Genomic DNA, 23,777 nt, shown 5'->3' with positions numbered 1-23,777 from the left:
TTACATGCCATCAGAATATGCAGCAGCCTTTCAATAGAGATTTAACCCAAATCCCCAAGTTGGAACAAAGCTTGTATAACTAGCGCAGAGATGCATGTGAGAGAGAGAGAGAGAGAGAGAGAAAGAGAGCTTAATTATTTTCAGGGATAATCTTGAATCACTTGATAGAAACTCCTCTATTAGAAAGTACTATCACTCTGAAACTGTAACTCAGCTGCTCTTCAGTTGATGTGCCACTGATTGAAACTATCACACTAGCAGCATGGTCATATAATGTATAATGTATAATGAAAGAACCCAAAAAAACTGACTAAATAGAGGTTTAAGTGTCCAAGCATGAAAATGACATTTTTTACTCTAGTTAGAAGTTATTGACTAATGCAGTAATTCTTGAAAGTGAGTACCAATCACTGTGAACTGTTAATTGGCTCTCCCTATTAAGCTCATGGGAAACAAAAATGTATAGAAGGATCAACTATTATTTTATTTTTTAAAAGTAGAAGGACCACCTAAATATTGTAGCGAGTAGATAAAGAAAGAAAGTATATGCTGCCAATTTCAAAGCTACACTATAATTAGGTTACAATTGCTGAATTTGGTCAGCAATAAGTGAGTAATAAATGCATTAATTGGGATGAGAGAGAAGAGAGAACTTAAAGACGTGCAAATGAGGTTGGCTGATTTAGAAATTCAGTTTCTCATGTATGCTTACCGCTTCTCCGAGTCTAAGCAGTAACCAGAATAAGCCACATGAATGGTCAGAAGAGATGTTCCTCAAGGTGCTGCTTCTTCAAAAGTATCACACCCCAATATATTCTAAAGAATTACTAATATTATTATTTTATGTAAGGTTATTAATTGATGCTAATTATTTATTTAGCTATTAGCGATTTTTTTTATTAAGGATTTATTTTAGGAAAAACCTAGATCGGGATTGGATATTTTATTAGGCATAACTTATTTTGTTGAGGTTAAACAGAGAAGGATGGAAGTGGACCCTAAAGGATTTTAGGAATAAGTTAGTGGGTTTAGAAATAAGTTTGAGACTGGTTAGCATTTGGTAGCAACCCAAGCCATGTCTTAAACAAAGACAAAAGATTAAGCCCATGGCCCATGGCCCAATCCAACCCAAGACCCTTGTAATGGACCTAACCATATGCATGACCTGAAAACACCCCAGATCCACAACCCGGTTCACCATAAATCACCAAGATCTGACTGCTATATAAGGAAGAGTGCAAGTCGTAAGGTTTAAAGTCATACCGGTAATTAGGGCTGAGTTAAGAGGAATTTAGAAGTCACAGGAATCCGTTAGGCATAGCTGCATGTTTTATATTCGTATTTTATTACACACGAGAAAGTGCTTATTCGATTGTCTGAATTATGATATGTTCCATCTGTGCCTTGTGACACATGCATTGTTTATTTTGCATGAGTCTTGAGTTAAGTGACTATGATCATGCCTTTTTGCATCAATTTATGTAACTGAAATTTTTCATTTTCATAACCGTATAGACATGTTCACAAGTATATATGTATAGACCATTTTGTTAGCCCTACATGAACCCTTATTATTAATGTGATGCATATGATATGTGACATGTACAACTGTTGGTTGCCTGATATGTATATCGTATGACTATATATTTTAAATGAATGAAAGATAAGGAAAGTAAAGGCTAAATGGAAAGAAAAGAAACGAAAGGAATGATTGCACGTTTGACTGTTGAGTAAATAAATGACTGTAACTAAAAGACATAATTGTCGTTCAATCAAATATATAAGAAATGGTTGGTGGACATGGGAGGATCCCACGACCAGAAGGGAGCCCTATGGAGACCCATCAATTCTTTTAATCCAAAAACAAGTTGAGTAAAGGCCAATTTTGGTATTTAATTATAATTGGGAAAGGCAATATTATCATTACCTCAAAATGTAACAAAAATCAAATTTAATGCCCAATCTGATCCAGGTAACAACTCGTAACAAAAAGCTCGTTTTGTGGTTCTATTGTCACAAGTCATAGTTTGGTCACCTGAAATCTAACAGGCGAAACAACTAATTTATGGTGATCTCTATACTTTCTAGATGCTTGAATGGCAATAGAATTTATAGATGTGTGCACGGGAGCACCTGTGCATGCGCCTACCAACAGAAATTATCAAAACTCTACTTTTTCAGTAGACCAGAAACATTAGGAGGTTATAGAATGAGAAAGCACAAACTCATCACTTAGATAAGTAAAAAAAAAAAAAAAAAAAAAAAAAAAAAAATGGTACCTGGAATATTGGTGATGGAAACCACTCAAATTCATCCACATTGACATCCATATTTAGGTACATGTCTGCCGTAAGATTGCTATCACCTTCTTCTGTAAAAATGAGATCTAGAGCATGCTGTTGACAAAAAGTATCCTTTAATCGGTCAACTGAATTTACAAGTCGCCTTTTCCATTCTCTTTGCTCAGGATGACGGTTCTGCCTATCCAGAGGCCTTCTACGAGTATCACCCCTGTAAGTAACCTGATTGGGAGGAGATAGTTTCATGGCTGCACGTGGGAGCAGTTCATCTGCTAATAATGATGCATTTGCCAGCAATGCCATCTGCTGAGCTTCATTCTCAGCCATTCGGACAATTTTATTCCCAGAACTCTCAAAGTTTGCTTCTTCCTCCATTGAACCTGGTAGTGCCTTTATGAGCATGCTCACATATGAGTTAAATACTTGAAACAAGCCTTCCAGTGTTTGACCTCCTAACTGCATGCTTAGCAGTGGTCCCACGTCCTCAAAGAAATCCTGTACGAGAAAGTGGAAGATACAGCCAAAATAGTTAATTGTGGGAATAAAGCACCATAATGGAACCCCCAGATCTCCCCAAAAAGGAAAGAAGAGGCAACAAGCATAAGGTCAATCAGAACTCCCCAACAGGCAAGACTCAAGAACAATGGACAGTAAATATATAGAACATTACTTAACACAAACTAGTAGTAACAAATTATACTCCGGATTGTGAAGAAGATATCTTATTGGAAGAGAAGCTACACTTGAATGATAAATTAATCACACATATTTATACTTTTCTCTGCCCAGGCCACTGAGAATGTTATTTTATTGCATCTCAGAAAGAGAAAAAACAGGCTTAAAACCAAACAAAATAACAAATAGCATAGGAATAGTCGAACAAGTAAATGCATGGTGTAAGACCACATAAGATGCATACCGTATTGATATTTATCTTGCAACAAACTAGATTAAATGAGAAGGCTCTCTTCTTGCAGGATGATATGTATAATAATGAAAAGGGAAGAACACACTTTGCACCATATAACTACAAGGCGTTTTACACTTTGTATCCTAGCTACCAAAATTGACATGTTGCACCCTCAAGCTACCAATACGATGTAATCTGCTCTCTCATTTAAGATGAGATCATCAAGATTCTATGACATACACATTTATACATAACACAATCTTGACAAATATGCATCAACGTGTCTCATAAAACCAAACAGAAAAACAATATCACATGAATAGTCTAACAAGTAAATGCATAGTGCTAGACCAAAAAGAGTATAAAAGATGCATATGGTATTGGTATTTATATTGCAACAGAAGGAAAGCTAGATTAAATGACAAGGCACTCTTTTTGCAGGATGATAAGTAAAATAATAAAAATAAAAAAGAATATACTCCTAGCACACTAAACTACTAAGCATTTTACACTGCATCCCAAAATACTAAAACTGATATGGTGCATCCTCCAAATATTAAAAATTGAAAAATAGTTACAATTTTGATGGTTGGTTTGTAATGGGGAGTGCACATAACAACTTTTTGGTAGTTTAAGATACAATGTGTCAAGTTTTGTAGTTTGGGATGCGAAGTGTGAAGCACCACTATTTGGAGCATGAAAATTGTCCCCCCCCCCCCCCCCCCCCCCCCCCAAAAAAAAAACCACCACCACCAAATAAACTTCTGCAAAGAGATTAATTTTGCAAAAACTTATTCAAGACCAAAAGGCGAGGAAGCAACATAATCGTGTATCGTATATCAATACCATCAATCTTATCCTCAACACAGAAGGGGAAATGAGTGAGAGAGAGAGAGAGAGAGAGAGAGAGAGAGAGAGAGAGATGACAAATCAGTTATTTGAAACCTTGGTTGGAAACGTATATAGTTCACCTGGACCATCAAATTGAACCGATGGGCACTACTTGTAAGTTTATGTTGAAACGCCGTTGCACTGCCAAGGGATGTGCCTGATGGCCTGCCAGATTGACGTGTAGCTGGAGGGCATGTGAGTATCCAATCATCAGCAGCAGCCAGAGCAGCAGTGCTCTCTTCAATTCTTTTTAAATTAGCATCCAGTGCTTGTTCAACGCTGGGCCTAAAAAGCCTCAAGAGCACAGGACAAAGAGCCAAGCCACGAGCTTCCAACAATGAACAATGGCCTAATGCTATTTGAACACATTCTGCAGCAGCTCTTAAACCTCCCGCTGCTGCTGATGAAGCTAATGCATATCTTTTAACGAGAAGTGCAAAAGCCTCTGTTTGCTTTGTAGCCCACATGACAAGCTCAGAAGTATAAGCAGGTTCCTGACCAAAAATAGCCAACGAATCACTTGCAGCTTGAGCAATAGCAGAGAACACCAGCTGTGAGAGAGCAGCAGTATATGCTCCTCCATATGAGGTGCTTGATGGGCGAAGGCTTTGCATATTATACTGATATCTTTGTAAATGCGCATTAAGTAGCAAACTGTGAGCACGAGGGCCATCTCCAAGCTGTTTAAGAGCTGATATAGCTTCACGAAGTTCATCACCACGCGTGGAAGGCTGACAAGCAGCTTCAGCAAGCTGGTCGGCCAACTTTTGTCTACGCTCAATAATAGAGGTCTGTAGAGACATTAGTACAGCTGGGGTTAGTGTTTTCATTTGTTTTGCTTCAGATGCTACACGCTCTCCTTCACTGAGGGCAACCAAAGCTTCATCCACTCTCCTCTCAGCTAACAGAACATCCAATAGATCAGGGAATTCTATCAACCATTTCTCCAGTTCTGAAGGTTCACTGCCTTCATAAACATATAAATTGTTAACTGCAGAACCTTTTGCAACAGGGACAGATAAGGAATCAATGTGGACTCCCTCAGATAAACCATGAATCAAAGCAGCTTGAGTAGATAGCAGGTTTCTGATTGAAGAAAGCTCCCCCTCTAAATCTGAGATCTCTTTGGATGTGCTGTAAAAAGTACACATTACTTCCACTACAAATATATACTGAATCAACATATCAAGTACTGCTATTGATTTTGGCTAACTCAGATCTTAAGCAAGTAATGATATTGAGGTAACCCCAGAAAAATATAAAAAGACTACAAGGCCCAAAAGCAACTTCTTTCAAGGCATCCACATTTCCTATGGATGCACTAGTTCATTCTATGATATTTTAGCCTTTTACTCCTATTCTTCATCCATTTAATCATTAGCATTGGAAGTATGCAAGGTCAAAGATGTTACAATGGCCACCACCAAATTAAAGTTAATAACGGAGTATATTTTACGCTAATGGTGCTACAAAAGTATGTGACATATATACCACAAGAAAGGTATTCAACTGGGCAGAGCAATATTGACAAAATTCTCATCACTTTTTTCCCTCATAATATCAGTAGTTTCATATACTTCTTCAAATAAAGCAAAAAAAATCTATTTCCAAAGTGTTATTAGTGAAAAGAACGATGGCAGTAGGCTATATTGGCAAGTAGTATTAAATTTTAGAAGTTAAATGAGGAAGAACCATGAGTCAACATAGTCATCGAAGTAGCAGTAAGCATCAATTTAATAAAACCAACAAAAGCAACTCTTTGAGAAGAAGAAGAACTGGACACAACATATTGAACAATATTACACAGAATAAAACAAAATGCCCAGAGTTGTAAAGCAATTAAAGAAGCACATCAATACGTGAAGACAAGGTTGCTATTGTTAAACAACAAAGCAAAAAGGAACAGAAGATGCATTGAACAATTTACTCGATGTGATCTTGACCAATTTTAATAAACAGCTAAACAATAACTCACCGTATGAAGGCAGCATAATTAGCATAGACACTTCTTCGCATTTCGTCAGCAGAAGCTCTTTTGAGATCTAAAAGGTATGAACATAATTGCTTGACATCCTATAAGTAGCAGCAGATATTATCACAAGAGGTTTCCAATGTTATTTTAAACAAAAGAAATGTTGCGTCTTGATATGAGGAATCAGGTTGATAAAACTACTCTTGATAGCAGTAGAACAAAACTTTAGTTCATCTTAAATAGTTTGTATGCCAAGTATAACTATTGTATAAGACTAATCAGCATAAACGAATTAGTATGAGCCATTCACTAAATAACGCAGACTTCAGGAGGCAAAAGAAAATCTGCAAAAATAAAAAACACAAAAAATTGGCCAACTAAGATGTTTCACCAGCTTGGAACTTGCAAAAATCATTCAGGAAGAAAAAGGAAGAAGAAAATACTATATGGAATACATGTAGCACTTTTTTTTTATTGGTAACATAAAGTTTTAATGAATCAAATAAATAGGTGTAGCCTAAGTACATAGGAAGTATACAAAAGAGAATACCTAGCACAAGCTAGGGGCTAGAAAATGATACAAGAAAGTCATGAAAGCCAGCTCCAATGAATACAATAACAGAAGCCCAAAGAAATAATGTATAAAAGTAAACACCTAAGCTCATCCAAAAAATGCCCGATCTTCAAAGCTCTGGCCATTCCTTTCAAGCAAAATAAACCACATTAGACATAAATGAATCATTTTCCAAACAACAGAAATTTGGGGATTGCTTTGAAGCCATTCCCAAAAAGAAATGAGATCCACCACCCTCCTAGGCATCAGCCATCCAAATCCAGTCCTACTAAAGATCTCATCCAATAACACCCTTGACACCAAGTAATATATGATCCGCATATTCTTCACTTTTCCTACACATATAGCATCAATCCATAACAATAAGTCCATGCTTCCTTAAGTTGTCCATTTTCAATATTTTCCCAAGCGAGGCAGTCCAATAGAAGAAATCAAACAAAATGAGATTCAGTATTCACATTGACTATTTTGGATTTTATATTTGACTTGGGTTTGGTGGACATTCCTCTCATGGGTGGAGCATACACATGGTCAAACAATCAAATGTGGTCTAGATTGGACAGATTTTTTGTCTCCTCGGATTGGGAAACCCATTATTTGCAGTTATGTCAGAAAAGACTAACTCGCCTATGCTTGGATCATTTTCCTATCTTGTTGGATTGTGGAGGTATTCGTGGAGGGCACAGATATTTCAAATGCGAGAAAATGTAGCTGAAAACTGAAGGCTTTGTCAAAAGGGTTAGCCAATGGTGGTTGTCCTATCTAATCCATGCCATCCCAAGTTTTGTTTTTGTAGGTAAGCTGAAAGCTTTAAAAAAGAGATCTCAAGATATGGAATCCACAAGTTTTTGGAGACGTAGGCGATCGGAAGAAGTCTTTATTGGAGGAATTACAGGAGGTAGAGAGGGTAGAGAACGGTCGTGCACTATCTATGGAGGAACTCTCTCATAAGACTAAATTAGTTTAAGAACTTGAGAGAGTTACCTTATTGGAGGAGATTTCATGGCACCAAAAACCTCAGGCATTGTGGTTGAAAGAAGGAGATCGAAGCATGAAGTGTTTCCATATAAAGGCTAATTCACATAGGACGACTAACAACATTGAGATGTTGAGATGTTAAAAGTTGATGGTGCTATGTCAACAGAGCTTCTAGTGATTCAGGAGTATGTTGCTAGTTTTTTTGAACAATTACTTACTGAGTAGGTAGGTAGTGGTGGCCAAAACTTGATGGACTAGCATTTTTGAGCAGCAAAGTGTTGCCTAGCTGGAGAGGCCTTTTGTTGAGACAGAGGTTTATGAAGTGGTGAGAAAAATGGTCAAAGACAATGCACATGGTCTAAATGGTTTCACTATCGGATTCTTCCAATCCTGCTGGGAGGTGGTGAAGGATGATTTCATGAAGGTTTTCCAGGAATTTTTCTCATTTGGTCAGTTCAAGAAAAGTCTCAATGCCACTTTTATTGCATTTATTCCCCAAAAGGTTGGGGCTTTGAATGTTAAATATTTTCGGCTATTAAGCCTCATTTGGTTACGTAGTTCAAATGAGATGAGATTAGATGTTTTGTTGAAAGTTAAATAAAATATTGTTATAATATAATTTTTTAATATTAATTTTGTTTTGGAATATGAAAAAGTTGAATTGTTTATTATTTTGTGTATGGAAATTTGAAAAAGTTGTAACGATTATATGAAATGAAATAGTTTGGTTTTTGTTAACCAAACCAACCCTTAGTCTTGTGAATGGGTTGTATATGATTATCTCCAAGGTCTTCGCAAACGGGGAGGTCTTGGGGAGGATTATTTTGAGACCTCAAAACACCTTTTTAAAGTAAGACAAATATTGGATCCATTACTAAGTGCCAATGAATGTTTAGACAGAAGACTAAAATATAGAGAACTGGGTGTTTTATACAAGTAGGATATGTAGAAGCTTACAATCATGTTGTTTTTTTTTATTTTTTTTTATTTTTTTTTTATAGGTAAAAGTAAGTTTTATTAATAAAAGAGGAGAAGCTTACAATCATGTTAACTGAGACTTCCTACTATATTTGCTTGGAAGGTGTGGATTTGGGGAGAGATGGTGCTCATGGATTAGATATTGCATCTCGACTGCAAGGTTCTCGATTTAGGTGAATAGCATTCCAGCTGGTTCCTTTACCAGTTCATGCACTCTAAAACTGGGTAATCCATTGTCCCCGCTTCTCTTTGTCATTGTTATGGAGGCGCTTAGTAGAATGATGTCTACTATGGTTGACAATGGCTTTATGGCTAGAGATTCGATTGGTGACACCAATTGGTGCACTCTTAACATTTCTTATTTGTTATTTGCAAATGACACTTCAATATTTTTTAAGGCAGACCAAAATCATATGTGTTCTTTAAGGGCACTACTACTTCTCTTTGAAGCTGTATCCGGATTGAAGGTGAATCTATCCAAGTCAGAGTTGGTTCCAGTTCGAAATGTTCATAATCACTAGCAGTTGGACAACATTCTTAGATGCAAGGCCTCTTCATTTCCCATGAAATACCTCGGCCTTCCTTTAAGGGTCTCTTTCAGGGCTAGATTTATATGGGATGAAATAATAGAGAAGATTGAACTCAGATTTGCCGGCTGTAAGAGATTGTATTTCTCAATAAGTGGTGAAACCACCCTAGTCAAGAGCACACTATCCGATTTACCAACTCATTTTTTCTTATCTTTGTTCCCAATTCCGGCTAGTGTGGCAAACCAAATGGAGAAACTCCAATGTGATTTTCCTTGGAGTGGGTTGGGGACGAGTTTAAGTTTCACCTGGTCAAGTGGGATAAGGTTTCCTCTCCAATTTCTACTAGTGGATTGGGAATTAGAAACTTGAGGATATTCAAATTTTTTGGCGGTATAACATGGGGACGGAAGCTTTATGGAAGCTGGTGATTGATTTTAAGTATGGGTGTATGTTGGGGGGTGGAGTACTAGGGAGATACAAGAGGTGTATGTAGTGTGAGTGCGAGTTTGGATACACACTCGAAGAGGATTTTTTTTTTGGGGGGGGGGGGGGGGGGGGTGTTTGCTCGACACACTAGGATCATGATGGGTGACGGATCTAAAATAAAATTCTGGCATGATTTATAGTGTGGGATCAAGCCCTTAAGAACACATTTCCTATAGTTTTCAAGATTGCTTGTGAACAGGAAGCATCAGTGATGGATCTCATGGAGACATCTGGTGGCTCAATCCAATGGAATGTGAACATTATGAGAGCGGCACATGATTGGGAAGTTGATAGCTTTGCTGATTTTTTCAGAACCTTATATGCCATGAGATTGAGCACTCAGGGAACTGATAAATAAGTTCTGGTGGATAGGCACTAGAGAAGGCGCTTTTTCTGTCAGCTTCTTTTATAAGACCCTCATCAATCCGCAGCATATCTTCCATGGAAAAGTATTTATAGAAATAAGGTGCCTTAAGGTGAACTTTTTTACTTTGACAGCTTCTTTGGGCAAGAATTTGACTATGGATAACTTACGGAAATGTCGAGTGATTGTTGTGGATTGGTGTTGTATGTGCATAAAGAATGGTGAGACTGTGGATCATCTTCTACTGCATTGTGAGGTCACTAGATCACTTTGGGATGATGTTTTTAGAAGATTGGAGTTAGCCTAGATTATGTCTGCTATGGTCGTTGAGATCCTGGCCAGTTGGAAGAATTTGGGCAGAATTCCACAAATCTATATTTATTCTTTGGTGCCTTTAGAAGGGACGGAATGATTGGACTTTTGAAGATAAGAAGTGAACATTAGAGGAGATTGGATTGTTCTTTGTTAAAACTTTGTTCCTATGGGCGAATGTTGTATGTTGTAATGGCCTAGATTTTCACGAGTTTCCTGTTTCTATCTTAACTAGGTGTAAACTCTTGTATATCCCCTATATACTTGGGCTATGCCTATTCTTGTTAGTATAATCTATTACTTATCAAAAGAAGAAGCAGTCCAAAGGAAGACCTAGATATTTCATCAGCAAAGAACCCACCTTGCAACCCAAAGTACTTGCCAAACCTCTAATATTGTGCACAACACCCATCGGGACCATCTCAAACTTCCCAAGGTTCACCTTTAGGCAGGAGGGTCGGAAAAGGGTTTTAAAGGAGGTCACTCATGAAAAAAAGGTTTTAACAGGGGGTACGAGGGAGAGGGGGGGGGGGGGGGGGGGGACATTGAAATCATCCATTGATTTCTCAGTCTTCAGAACACAAATCATTTTGTTCTCACAACATATGCCACGTTAGGCAGGACGGGATCAATTTCCAAAAAGTTTCACAATGGTGGAGATCAAACTATCCTTTACAATATGTAGGTAGATCCACCAAACTTATAGGAATAAACCGAAGCCACCCCAAATAGATGAAAAGTATGATAACACAAAGCATTTTTCAAATTCACAATGAAGCAAAAAATGGTCAAAAGATTACCCACATCTATTGCACATACAACACTACTCGATTAGCAATAAACATTTGTTCTTAAATTATCCAAAGTGAAAATCATTTCTTGGGTAGCTATCCAAAACAAATCATCTCCAAAACAAATCATCTTTTGTAGAGCTTTAGTCCTATGAATACACCTACAAGAAAAGGAAGGTCTAGCATGAGGATACAATGCATCATAAAAGGATTTGACCTCAATGATTCCATGTTTAGAAGGGTTCTAGCTGATCTACTCTTCTCCAATATATATATTGCCAATCTAATCTCTCTCTCTATGTCTATATATATATATATAGACACCCACACACACACAGATTGTCTTCTCTGCCTCTCATCTGTATAGAATATAATAGATATGGAGAGGAAATAAAAAGATGTATATGTTGGGTGTTGTTTAGGAAACACATCCTATCTCATCTTATCTCAAAATTTCTTTCACAAGCATAACTCAAACACTTTTTAATTTCAAATTTTCAACTTTTTCATCTAATCATTACAACTTTCTCAAACTTCCAAACAAAACACAAAAAACAATTCAATTTTTTCAAATCTCAAAACAAAAATAATATTAAAAAATTATATTCTAACAATTATTTAACTTTATAATATTTTTATTCAACTATTTTTCTCTCATGTCCCAAGACCCAAAAAAATATCTTAACTCAAACCATTTCATTACTATTCACAAACCATTTCACTACGATTTACACATTTCTAATCTCATCTCACTCTCCAAGCATCCCCTTAGTCTTGAACACCTAATGAAGGAGACACCAATTGTTGAGAACCATCAAAGACTTAAATTATCCGCCACCACTATTATCTTAGAACAGAAAATGCTAAATAATTATGGAAAAGCTTCTTTGAGATCAATTAACACACCACACATCATGCCAAAAGAGAATTCTAGACCAATCTACCATGTTTATTTTTTGATAATTAGGAAATTTATTAACATGAATAAAAGAACAGGTGAAACCCGAGTACATAGGACTGACATATACAAGAGTGTGCCTAGCTAGGTGGAGAAGAAATAGATACAAGATAATCCTGTGCATTAATACCATACAGACCATTCACCTAATTCGATCACCACCCACCCCATGAAGGTATTTAGTATCCACTACCACCAGTCACAAGCTTTCTCTCTCATTTGCATAGCCTCGTAAACTTTTAGCCAATAAGTTTGACTAAATAAAAGTAATTTTCAGAACCCCAAACCTCCGGTAGATAAAGGTGAACAGACCTTGAACCAATGAACCAAATGAAACTTTGATTCTTCCCCCAAACCATGCCAACAAAAATCTCTCTATAACTTCTCTAATCGATTGGCCAAACAAACAGGTAGGGGAAAAAGAGACATAAATAACTGGGTAAGTTGGAGAAAGTGTTTTTAATCAATGTTAGTCAACCACCCTTCGATAAATACATTATTCTAGTTAAAAGCATGAATTAAAGCATTTATTAATAAGTGATAATTCTTTATTAAAAGCGCAAAAGGCACAACCTAAGTACATAGGAAATCTACAAAAGAGACACCTATCTTCTTTTCTTGAATGAAAAGGGTGGGAGGAAGAGACACCCACCTGGGCGTGACCATAGTAGCACCCTAGCCACTGGGAACTGGACAAGAGGGGCCTAGTCGATGGAAAGCCACAGGCACTCTTTCAAGTCGAGTTTGAACCATACCTTAAACCTCTAGCCTCACTAGCGAATTCAATGAATCCTTAAGCAGCTATACCAATAGTCTAAGGTGAATCCATATCCTGATTCAAAACAAATACCTAGTACATGCCAAACCACTTGGGAGTAACCCAAGGACCATTGAGCCACCACCCTTGGTGGTAGAAGAGACGCCTATCTGGAAGAAGATAAAGATACAATAAAGTCATGTAGATTTAGCACGTTAAATTTTATGGAAATAGTCCAAGACAATAGAGTATTGATTGAAAAAAGGTTTTCAACTCCTCCAACTTCCTTTCATGATCCTCAAAGATTTTGTCATTCTATTCCTTCCAAATGCACCAAATGAGACAAGTAGGAACCATCTTCCACACAACTGCAATTTGCAGGCTGCCACCTAACCCTCTCTAGGAATAAAATAGATTGACAACTCTTATGGGCATGACTTAATCCAATCCCATCTGATTGAGGAAGTCACTCTACATTGCATTTGTAGTCTCACAATGAAGTAGAAGATGATCAATAGACTCCCTACTCCTCTTACACATACAACAACAATGGGCCACCATGATGTGTCTCTTCCATAAATTTTTCATAGTGTGAATTTTCTCTAAAGAGATCATCTACAAACAAAACGCAGCTCTCAAGGAAACCTTTGTCCACCAAACATTCTTTCACGGAAATGGGTTATTATCATGCTGATTAAGGGTAGTATAGAAAGAACAAATGCTGAATATCGCACTTTTTGGTGAAACTCAGAGTATCTTGTCTTCACCTTCCTTCTCAATCTAGTGTAATAGAATAGATTAAAAAATTCACTAAAAAATCCACCCCAACCGTGCACCTCTTCGATGAAGCTTATATTCCATTGAAGAGAATCACTATAAATCTTCAAATTTTCTGCTAGCAAAGAATCTTTAGTATGGGCAACCCTATAAATGTTGGGAAAAACTTCTTCGATCCCACCTTGTGGGGCCCTTGGACGCCAATGGAACACCATCCACCCACAAGCATCCATATCTAGAATCCACTACTATTCTCCACAGATCGTCTCTCTCATACTATTAACAACAAAGACACTTCCTCAATAATGCATGGGTAAACCTTAGCATATTCCGGAATGCAAAGCCACCCTTAGAAATCGGAGAACATATCTTGCCCAACTCACAAAGCGATGTTTTGCCTCTTCCCCTAAAAACCCCACAATGGAAGTCCCTCTATAACTTTTCGATGTGATTAGCTGCACTAGCAGAGAGTAAAAAGAGAGACATGAAATATGTAAGCAAGTTCTACAAAGTGCTTTAAAATCAATGTAATCCTATCACATTTAGAACTTAATATGGGCTCATACAATACCTTAAAATAATAAACTTAATCCAATATGGTGGATTATATCAATCATTTCCTTTAAAATAGGTAATAATTAAACCTAGAAAGAAACAAATATGATGTAACACTCCTTGCCAACGAGTGTTAAATGATGCCGCTTCAATTTGTTTCTGCTAAAGTTAGTCTTACTATAATATCCAAACACGCTAATTCCATCCCAAACATATTGTTCTCAAAATATTTCAAAATATAAGAACAAATAAGCTTTCTTCTCCAAAGATAAATTCAAGTAATGCCGTTCACATCATCTACTCAAAGAAACGAACTAAATTACATTTCCATCGTAGCTGTTAAGTCATTAAAAAACCAAGCCAAAATAATAAAAGGGTAAAAGAATGATGGTTAATCCAGAAACGTTTTCTCAGGAACGAAACAGCTGAAACAAAGGAGCCAAGGAAACGAACCTTCTCGTTCAGAGAACAGCGGGACTGGACGAAGGCATCGGCGTTGAAGTTATCAGATTTGAAGAGACCGAGACTCTCCTCAAGTTTCGGGCCGTTCTCTTTCGCCGCCGCCGAGCCTCTGGACCGAGCCGTCTTTGCCGTAGCCATAATAATTATACGATTATCGCTCTCTCTCAGGCACTCGTTCTTCGGTTTAAAAGGAGTATGGAATTGGATCAGCAGGCAAAATTCAAGGGCCAAGATGTTAGATCCGAGAATAAAATGGGGATTCCAAATGATAATCTGTTAGGAAGCAGAGCTGTCGAGGAGGGATAGTAGTAGCCGGAATTGCAAGATTCATCTCCGTCCGTCAATTACTTTCTTCCTCGATGGGCTTGTTTGGAGAAACTTTGAATCTAATATTTATTCTTATTTATTCTTATTTCATCTCATTTTATCTCATTTTTAAACATCATTCAAATATAAATAATTTTAAACAAATTATTATAATTTTTTCACAACAATCATTACAACTTTTTAAATTTAAAAAAAAATATAACTTTTTCAAATCTTCAAACAAAAATTATATTAAAAAAATATATTTTAATAATATTTTAACTTTATAATATTTTTTATTTTTTTTTTCTCTATCAATTTCCCAAAATTCCTTAAAACAATAGCTTCATTTAGATATTAAAAGTGTTTCATCTTATATTACAATTTTTTTAAATTTTAACACAAAATAAAATAAATAATTCAACTTTTTCAAATCTCAAAACAATAATAATATTAAAAATAATATTCTAACAATATTTTATTAGACTTTAAATTTTTCTTTAAAACCATCCTATCTCATCTCACTATCCAAACCACACCATAGGAGTTGTTTGGATTTAAAAATTATCTCATCATTACAATTTTTTCAAATTTCTACACAATAAATAATAAACAATTCAAAATTTTCAAATCTCAAAACAATAATAATATTAAAAAAATAATATTTTGACAATATCTTATTCAACTTTCAACTTTTATCTAAAATTATCTCATTTCATCTCACTATCCAAATATTATATGCTTACTTTCTTGATAGATAATGTAAAGAACTCAAGCTTGTGTACTCCATGAAAATTAATAAGAATTGGTATATGGGAAGTTTTTTTGGACATATTGCAAGGTCAAGGGTTGTATACCAATACTTTTGGGATGTTGTGACTTTTGATGCCACGCATTTGACAAACATCTATAAAATGTCATTTGTGCTATTTTTCTGGAGTTAATTATCATCACCAAATCATAATACTTGGTTGTACCTTATTGGTTAATGAAACAACATATGGTTATTATCAACATGACAAGAGACAATGCTAAGGAAGACTCTTGAGACTATAATTATTGATGACGACAAGGCGATGGCAAAAGGCATTGCAGAAGTGCTCTCAAATATAACTAATAGACTGTGCTTGTGGCATATTTTATAAAAATTTCCATAATATTTATTCCATGTATATAACAAATTTCTAGATTTTCAAAAAGATTTCCTAACTTGCAAAGCATATTTTGTGCCAGTACATCAACTACTCAAATAAGTGAAAGCATGAATAAGTTTTTTAAGGATTATGTTCATTCAAGCACTATGATGAGTGACTTTGTGTATCAATATGAGAAAGTTTTAGATGCATGTTACTTTAAAGAGAGAGAAAATGTTGTGTGAACAAAATCTATATAGACAATATTGAAAACGTGTCACAAAATTGAAGAAGAAATTACTTTAGTTTATATAAGGAAATCTTTTATGATTTTTCACGATGATTTTTTCAATAGCTAGAGATACAAGCCAACTAAATTTCAAAGAGATTGTAAAAGTAAGACATATAGAGTGACACCTCATGGTATAAAAACCCCTACATATTATGTGACATTTAAGAGTGGAAAAGAGAAGACAACATGCACATGCCACATGTATGTGTTTATGGAAATTATTTGTAGGCATATTCTATGTGTCATTAGCAAGAAATCCAAATTAGATATGTTACCACATCATTAAATTCTAGAGAGATAGACAGTCAATGCTAAGCGTCAAGGCATTCTCGAAATACCAACTTTTGAAGCACATATAACAACACAGGATGATCCTACTATGAAAAAAAGCAAGTTAATGATTCAATTTTACAAGATTTCAGAACTTGGATCATAAACAATACAAAAACTCAACCACCTCTCTCTTACCTTAGACAAGGTCCGCAAAGAGTTGATTTTAATTGAAAATATCCATGAAAATAATTTAGAAAGTGGAGATATGTCAACCAATAATTCTAATATGTTAAGAAGTCAAGTTGTATCAAATTTTTCATAAAACGATATAGGATCCTCCACGAGTGCCAACAAATGGATGATGAAAATCTTTGTGGACAAAAAATCCAAAAGAGACTCAACCAGGAAAGAAAATGCATTGTAGCATTTGCAAGAATGAGGGACATGCTAAGAATAATTGTCCTTCAGTGAGGTATATATATATACAATTTTTTTGAGTTTTATATGTTTTAATCTAAGAACTTATTTATTGTGTCTTATTTGTGTTTTGTTGTAGGGATCTTGGACATACGCTTAACAACATATCTCAAAACTTAGATCCTTAGTTTTACTTCAGTTTTACATTGTATGTGATCTTTGTATTGGTTTAATTTTTATGTTACGGTGATAAATTTTTAACAATATTAATTGATTTTACTTTTATATTACAATAAATGATCATTGAAGTTAGATGGTGAAGCTGTTACATTCTAGATGAGTTTTGGCTTATGTTACAGTGAATGAAGAACGATGTATTGCTCGTCAACTTATTTTGTAATATTGTGAAGTGATTGAGATTTTATGTAACTTATTGATGATTTTATGGAACTCGTACTTTTTATGGAGTGAATTCAATTTTATGTTTTTTATGTTGTGTAGTGAATGAGATTTTATGTAACTTATTGACGATTTTATGGAACTTGAGATTTCATTTTTGTGGAGTGAATGAGATTATGTTTTTAATGTTCTTGTAAATAGATATATACATCTTCTCTCTAAAAAGAAGGGTATTCATATGTGTTTTCGTTTTTTTTTTTTTGGGGGGGGGGGGGGGGGCGTAGCGGGTAAAAAGCATAATGCAACAACTAGTTTTTCAGCTTTGAGAGTCACGAAGAAGCTTGCACTTGCAGTTCCCAAAGCACTCACACACGATTTGTGAACTTAATCTGAAAGAAGGGTCTAATTAGTTGGCTTGGATGGTGCAGTTAATTATTGGTTTGCTTTGATCTAATTGGATTGAAAAAAAAAATGCATCCCTGATTGCCTTAAAATTAAAAGAAGCTAAGATGTGCATGAATGTTGTTGAAGAAATGAAAAACAGTTTGATGAATTGAAATAAATGCTCTAGACCAGATAACAATGGTGAAGGGAAGAAAATCATTTTCTTATTTTTCATCCCCCTAAATACACAACCCCTTTTTATTTCTTATATAGGACAACATAAATGCCAAAAATAGAAAGACAACAAAAGTGACCAACTCTATTCACTATACATAGATGCAAACTTTTGTCCACTAAACTCTTAGCTAATTTCATCAAGGAGCTACTGTGTCATGCGCCCACCATTACCTTTTTGTTTGTTCTGATCTGATCACAACAACTACACTCCCACAAGGCGCACTAGCTGATGCATTACTCAAGTTTTGGACAGTAGCTACAGGCTGCAAGTGTGATGCCCCCAAATCCCCACGCACGAACACGGGAAAATCGAGACGTCCAGATGATAACATCACGGGTCATCATCCTATCGACGTGTGCCAAGTGTGTGAAAAGGCGACGAATGTGCACGCGAAAAGCAAGACAATAACTAAGTACCAGAATTTTTCTTGTTTGATACGAAGCTGTTCAACACATACTTAAATAAATATTACAAAACACAAACATAAATTTTGAATCAAATACAAAACATAACATCAGCATTCCGGCGGAGCCGCATCCTCGGGCTCAGCCTCCTCCTCCTCATCCTCGATCTCTGTATCAAAATCTACGGTATCAAAAATGGTGCCGCAGGTAAGTAAACTCCAAACACCACTAGATAAAAACATATAAAACTCAAACAATATGCATGAAATAAAAACCAATGCACATGCGCCAAAAAACATAATTTTTTCATGCACGCCAAAAACCCATTTGGCCCACAAAAACATATCTTTAAAACCAAGTTTTGCCATTATCCCAGATAATGGCCCAAACCATCATTTTCCCAGAAAATGGATCAAAAGCCTCGAAAACCAACATCGTCATTTTCCCAGAAAATGGCCCACATCCGAAAACTATAAAAACAAATCGGTTATGCATGCACCATGATCTCCCCTAGGGATCACCCGCACACCTTGGCTTTGTGCCATACCGCAGGTAACGACTACGCATGTGACACCTAAACGAGCGATGCCCAGACTCGCGCCCCGCGCGTACCTGGCCAGGCCATCCTCTAGTCCCCGCCACTATAGGGACCACGGAGTCGTCACGATAGCGTTACCATATCATACGATCCGGTCGTCGCCTGCGAAAACCCAGGGGATGTCACTCAGTATTATCCACTCCCGAGTGACTAGAGGAGCTCCACCGGGATATTAACCCATCCCGGCTTGGGCTCGTGAGACACACGCACCCAAAACCATTTACGCCAATAAAATGAGATTTTCGCAATTAAAACAAAATGTACATAAACACAATATGCAACTCACGCCTCATGGCCCAAATAATCAAGCAATCGCACACAAGCAAAACCAAGCACTCCGTCCTCAATCCATCCGACCCCCGAACTCATCGGACTCAGTTCGGAATCAGCTAACCAACAACAAATAATTATTGAAAGAGCAAAATATATTTAAACATAAAAGTAGGGTTTGGAAAATACTTACAGCGCTATATGGTATTTTTAGAAAACACTCGGCATTGCAAACGGTGGAAGGAAAGCAACGTAACAGTGAAAATTCACTGTGGCCGTGTGACCGGTGCAAAATTGCAAGTGCACAGTATCGTAGTTTTATAGTAAAGTAATAAGAAGAGTATCGTCCTCAGGGATTAGTACCTTACGTTTGCCAAATACCAAAATTATACTAAACTTGATTTTATCTAGAGAAATCACTAAGATTTTTGTAGTTGCAATTTAAACTAGATTAACTCAAAGAAAAATATGCAAAGGAAATAACACTGACGTTCGAAGATCAAAGTAATGGGAAGAAAACTTCTAGGAAATCGATTTCACCTACTTCTTCACTATGCTTTTCTCATCCAGCTAATTTAATTTAAATCTCTTTTGTCTATTAGCAAATCTCTAATTCATCCAAAAGCCTCTTTCGATAGTCAATTGGAATTGACTCTTGGTTATTAATTCACACAAGAATATGCAAATTCAATAATCAAGAATGCAATAAGACCAATGATTTAATTACTACATAGGTTCATACAAGTCTTTCGATCTCTATACTTACCTATGCTGAAATATCCAAGATCTACCCTATGATTCCCTCTTTCAATAGCAAACCACAAGATTACTTATCATCTAATCAATGACCAGTTAATTAGAAGCAATAAACTCAGAATAAATCAGATAAACAAAGAGAGAATTGCATTAAATTAGCATAGACAATCAAGCATAGTTCGGAAATAGGTTACATCGTTTTCATAGAATGAAGAAAATTTAGCTTATGCTAGAAATGAAATTCAACATAAACGAATTCAGCATAATTGCTCTGAGAAGATGGAAAGAAAAGAAACACTGAAAAATCCTCCTTGCAGCCTCAACTCGTCGTCAAGTGCTCAAGGGAACGATTCAACGCTTTTCTCTCGTCCGTGCTCGTGTATGATTCCAACGTACGTGCAATAATTAGAATTTTCTCTCCAAAAATAGATGATTTGAATCCCTTTAGCTATGTTTTTCTCTCCCAAGAAGTGTTCTCCAGTCAAAACCCGCGGCCCTAGAGTGAAAAATTGCTTTTATATGGTGTCACGGTGGAAAACCTAAAATCTGTCAAAATACGATGTTCACTCGAGCGGGGTGTCGAGCGCACATCGAGCGTTCGACTCTGCCTGATTTCGCTCGAGCGGCCAATGTCTCCGCTCGAGCGATCTTTGTTTTTCAACAACCCGCTTGAGCTCCCTGTCAAGCGGCAGTCGAGCGTTTGAATCTGCATGAATTCGCTCGAGCGGCCAAAAGCCTCCGTTCGAGCGAACTTGTAAAATCTGCAATATGAAATTTTTGCAAGTCATCAAATACCCCCAAACTTATAACTTTGTTTGTCCTCAAACAAAAAGAAAAACAAATGATAGTTTAGGCAATATCGACTCGACCCGAAAGAGAAGTATCATCACTCACTAAGCTTTTATGAATTTAGATTTCATCTCTAGTATCTTACTCTTTTAACATCAAAGATGGCAGGAAAATCAATAAAAAATTTTGCAATTTGTCAAGCAAGAGTTAGGCATTTACTTCAACCTAAAGCTAAGACCTTGAGTGTGTGTGTGATATAGTCAATTTAACCTCAAACCACCTGCAAACTCAGATAAAAGTAGAACAACCAAAATCAAAAGAATTCTCTTAAAACTTAACCCCATAAGTCAAATTTTCAGAAATCCTCTCCAGTAATGTAGTCAACACCAAAATCAGAGATCAAAAGGTCTTTAATAAGGTTGTAATGATAGGCCATAGGGTGAGGGTTAAGAAAGAACTGGATATGGGAAATTAAATCAAATTGGGAAAATACTTAGTGAAAAGAACATTAAAAGAGAAACTCACATGATTCAAATCATAGCTCTTTCTTGGCAATATGCTCATACTTGTGGCATTATTATTGCTGTAATCACTGATGCAATACCAACACTTCCCTTAACAAAATCTGAGGTAATTCACACTCCGCTTAGCGACTTCTTTTTCTTTTTCTCTCTCTTTCCTTCTTCTTCTTCTTCTACTTATTCTTTTTTTTTTTTTTCAGTCACTTCCTTTCTTCTTCTTTTTCTTCTTTTTTTTTTGATCAATCAAAGTAAAGATAATACGGTTCATCATGAAACCAATTTTTCTCTTTTAAATGTAACTCTCCACCAAAGTATTTTCTCAAACTATCATAGGTAGATTCATTGTTTTTCAGGCTTAGAGTTGGCATGGTTTATGTAGTTCAAAGAATAAATAAAGGCTCATGAAGGCTCAAGGGGGTTGACTATGGAAACACACCATGTAATGATGGCATGACATTTAGGACGGCTGGGAAAGTTTTTTGGTTATGCCAAAGAAATGCCTAGATCATTTCTCTGATATTTGGTCTCAACTAGGATTTCGCCTCAAGGACCCATCAACGGATTCTAGAGCAAATCAAAATCAAACCTCCCTCTTTCAATTAATTCAACTTCTTCTCTTCATAAGCAAAATGGAATGAGAGAAAAACAACTATGTGCTCAATTGTGTTCAAGGTCAAAGATTTAAACCAAAGTACCCACAAAACTTCACTTGACATAAAAAAAATTTTCGAAAATTTTTCTCAAAACCATCTTCAATCACAAATTTCAGAGTCATAGAGAATTCAGTCTTACTCCAATGCATGCTTGGTAAGAGAATCAAACAACCCATCAACAACCCAAGACTTAGAAAACAAGAGGATCAAATGATTATAGGAGTTTACACCCCCAAACTTAAACTAAACAATGTCCTCATTGTGATGCAAAAGTAAAAAGGATTGAAGAAATAAAGGAACTTCCCTGGTTTCATGGTGAACCTTCCGTGGATTAGAAATTTTCAGCTCTTTATTCATGCTAAATAAACATACATCAAAAACCAATTTATTAAAACTTAAATAAATAAAGATAATAAAATAAATGAAAGAATGAAAGATAGATCTATGGGTTGCCTCCCATAAGTGTTTGTTTTAAAATCTACAGCCAGACTTTTCAATGATCATTAATTAGGATGTCCAAGAGGAATAAATGCAAAGTTCCTCTCCATTTGCTCTCCATAGTAGTGTTTCAATCTTTGACCATTAACTCTGAAAATATTCCATGTCTTGTCCTTCAAATCTACTGCTCCAAAAGAGAAAACTTCATTAATTGTATAAGGACCTGTCCATCTTGATTTCAACTTTCCTGGAAAGAGTTTGAGTCATGAATTAAAGAGTAAAACTTGTTGTCCTGGAGCAAACTCTCGCCTGAGAATCTGTTTGTCATGCCACTTCTTCGTCTTTTCTTTATAGATCTTTGCATTTTCATATGCATCATTCCGGAACTCTTCCATCTCATTCAATTGAAGAAGTCGCTTTTCACCTGCTGCCTTCAAATCAAAGTTAAACTTTTTTACAACCCAATAAGCTCTATGCTCCAACTCCACAGGAAGATGACATGCCTTTCTAAACACTAATCGGTATGGAGACATCCCGATAGGTGTTTTAAAGGCTGTACGGTATGCCCACAAAGCATCATCAAGCTTCTTCGCCCAATCCTTTCTATTGATTTTGACCGTCTTCTCAAGGATGTTCTTGATCTCTCTATTTGAAATTTCAACTTGACTATTAGTTTGAGAATGGTAAGCAAGTGCTATCTTATGCTTCACACCATATTTAGAAAGAAGATTCTCAAACAACTTGTTACAAAAGTGAGTCCCTTCATCACTAATAATAGCTCGTGGAGTGCCAAATCTTGTAAATATGTTCTTGTGCAAAAATTTGAGCACTACCTTTGCATCATTTGTTGTTGTAGCAATTGCTTCCACCCATTTTGACACATAGTCAACTGCTAATAAGATATAAGCAAAACCAAAAGAAGGAGTAAAAGGCCCCATAAAATCTATTCCCCAAACATCAAACAACTCAACTTCTAAGATACCTTTCAATGGTAACTCATGACGCCTTGAAATATTTCCCATACGTTGGCACCGGTCACAAGTTTTCACCAAAGTGTAAGTATCACGAAAAATAGAAGGCCAAAAGAACCCACTTTGAAGTACCTTAGCTGCGGTACGGGTGGCTCCAAAGTGTCCTCCATATGATGATGAATGGCAATGATGGAGGATGTCTTGCATCTCTTCTTCCGGCACACATCTTCTAATGATTTGATCAGGGCATCTTTTGAACAACAAAGGCTCATCCCAAAGATAATGATTCACATCATGCAAAAATTTCTTACGTTGATGGTAAGTAAGATCAGGTGGTAGA

The 23,777-nt window shown here is 36.2% G+C and overlaps 1 protein-coding gene across 1 annotated transcript in view; it reads right to left on the bottom strand.

Moving 5' to 3' along the window:
• LOC122312837 (exocyst complex component EXO84B-like) overlaps positions 1–14,981 on the bottom strand; it is a 28,641-nt gene extending 13,660 nt beyond the window's left edge. The window contains exons 1-4 of the mRNA XM_043127485.1: positions 14,587–14,981; positions 6,077–6,174; positions 4,182–5,235; positions 2,280–2,795 (exon numbers count right to left, since the gene is read on the bottom strand). Coding sequence (XP_042983419.1) covers positions 2,280–2,795; positions 4,182–5,235; positions 6,077–6,174; positions 14,587–14,733 — 1,815 coding nt within the window. The 5' untranslated portion in view covers positions 14,734–14,981. The remainder of the gene's footprint in view (positions 1–2,279; positions 2,796–4,181; positions 5,236–6,076; positions 6,175–14,586) is intronic.
• Positions 14,982–23,777: the final 8,796 nt, after the last annotated feature.

The sequence above is a fragment of the Carya illinoinensis genome, chromosome 1 (assembly GCF_018687715.1).
Source record: "Carya illinoinensis cultivar Pawnee chromosome 1, C.illinoinensisPawnee_v1, whole genome shotgun sequence".
Taxonomy (NCBI): domain Eukaryota; kingdom Viridiplantae; phylum Streptophyta; class Magnoliopsida; order Fagales; family Juglandaceae; genus Carya; species Carya illinoinensis.
This window is presented reverse-complemented; position numbering and strand designations above follow the sequence as displayed.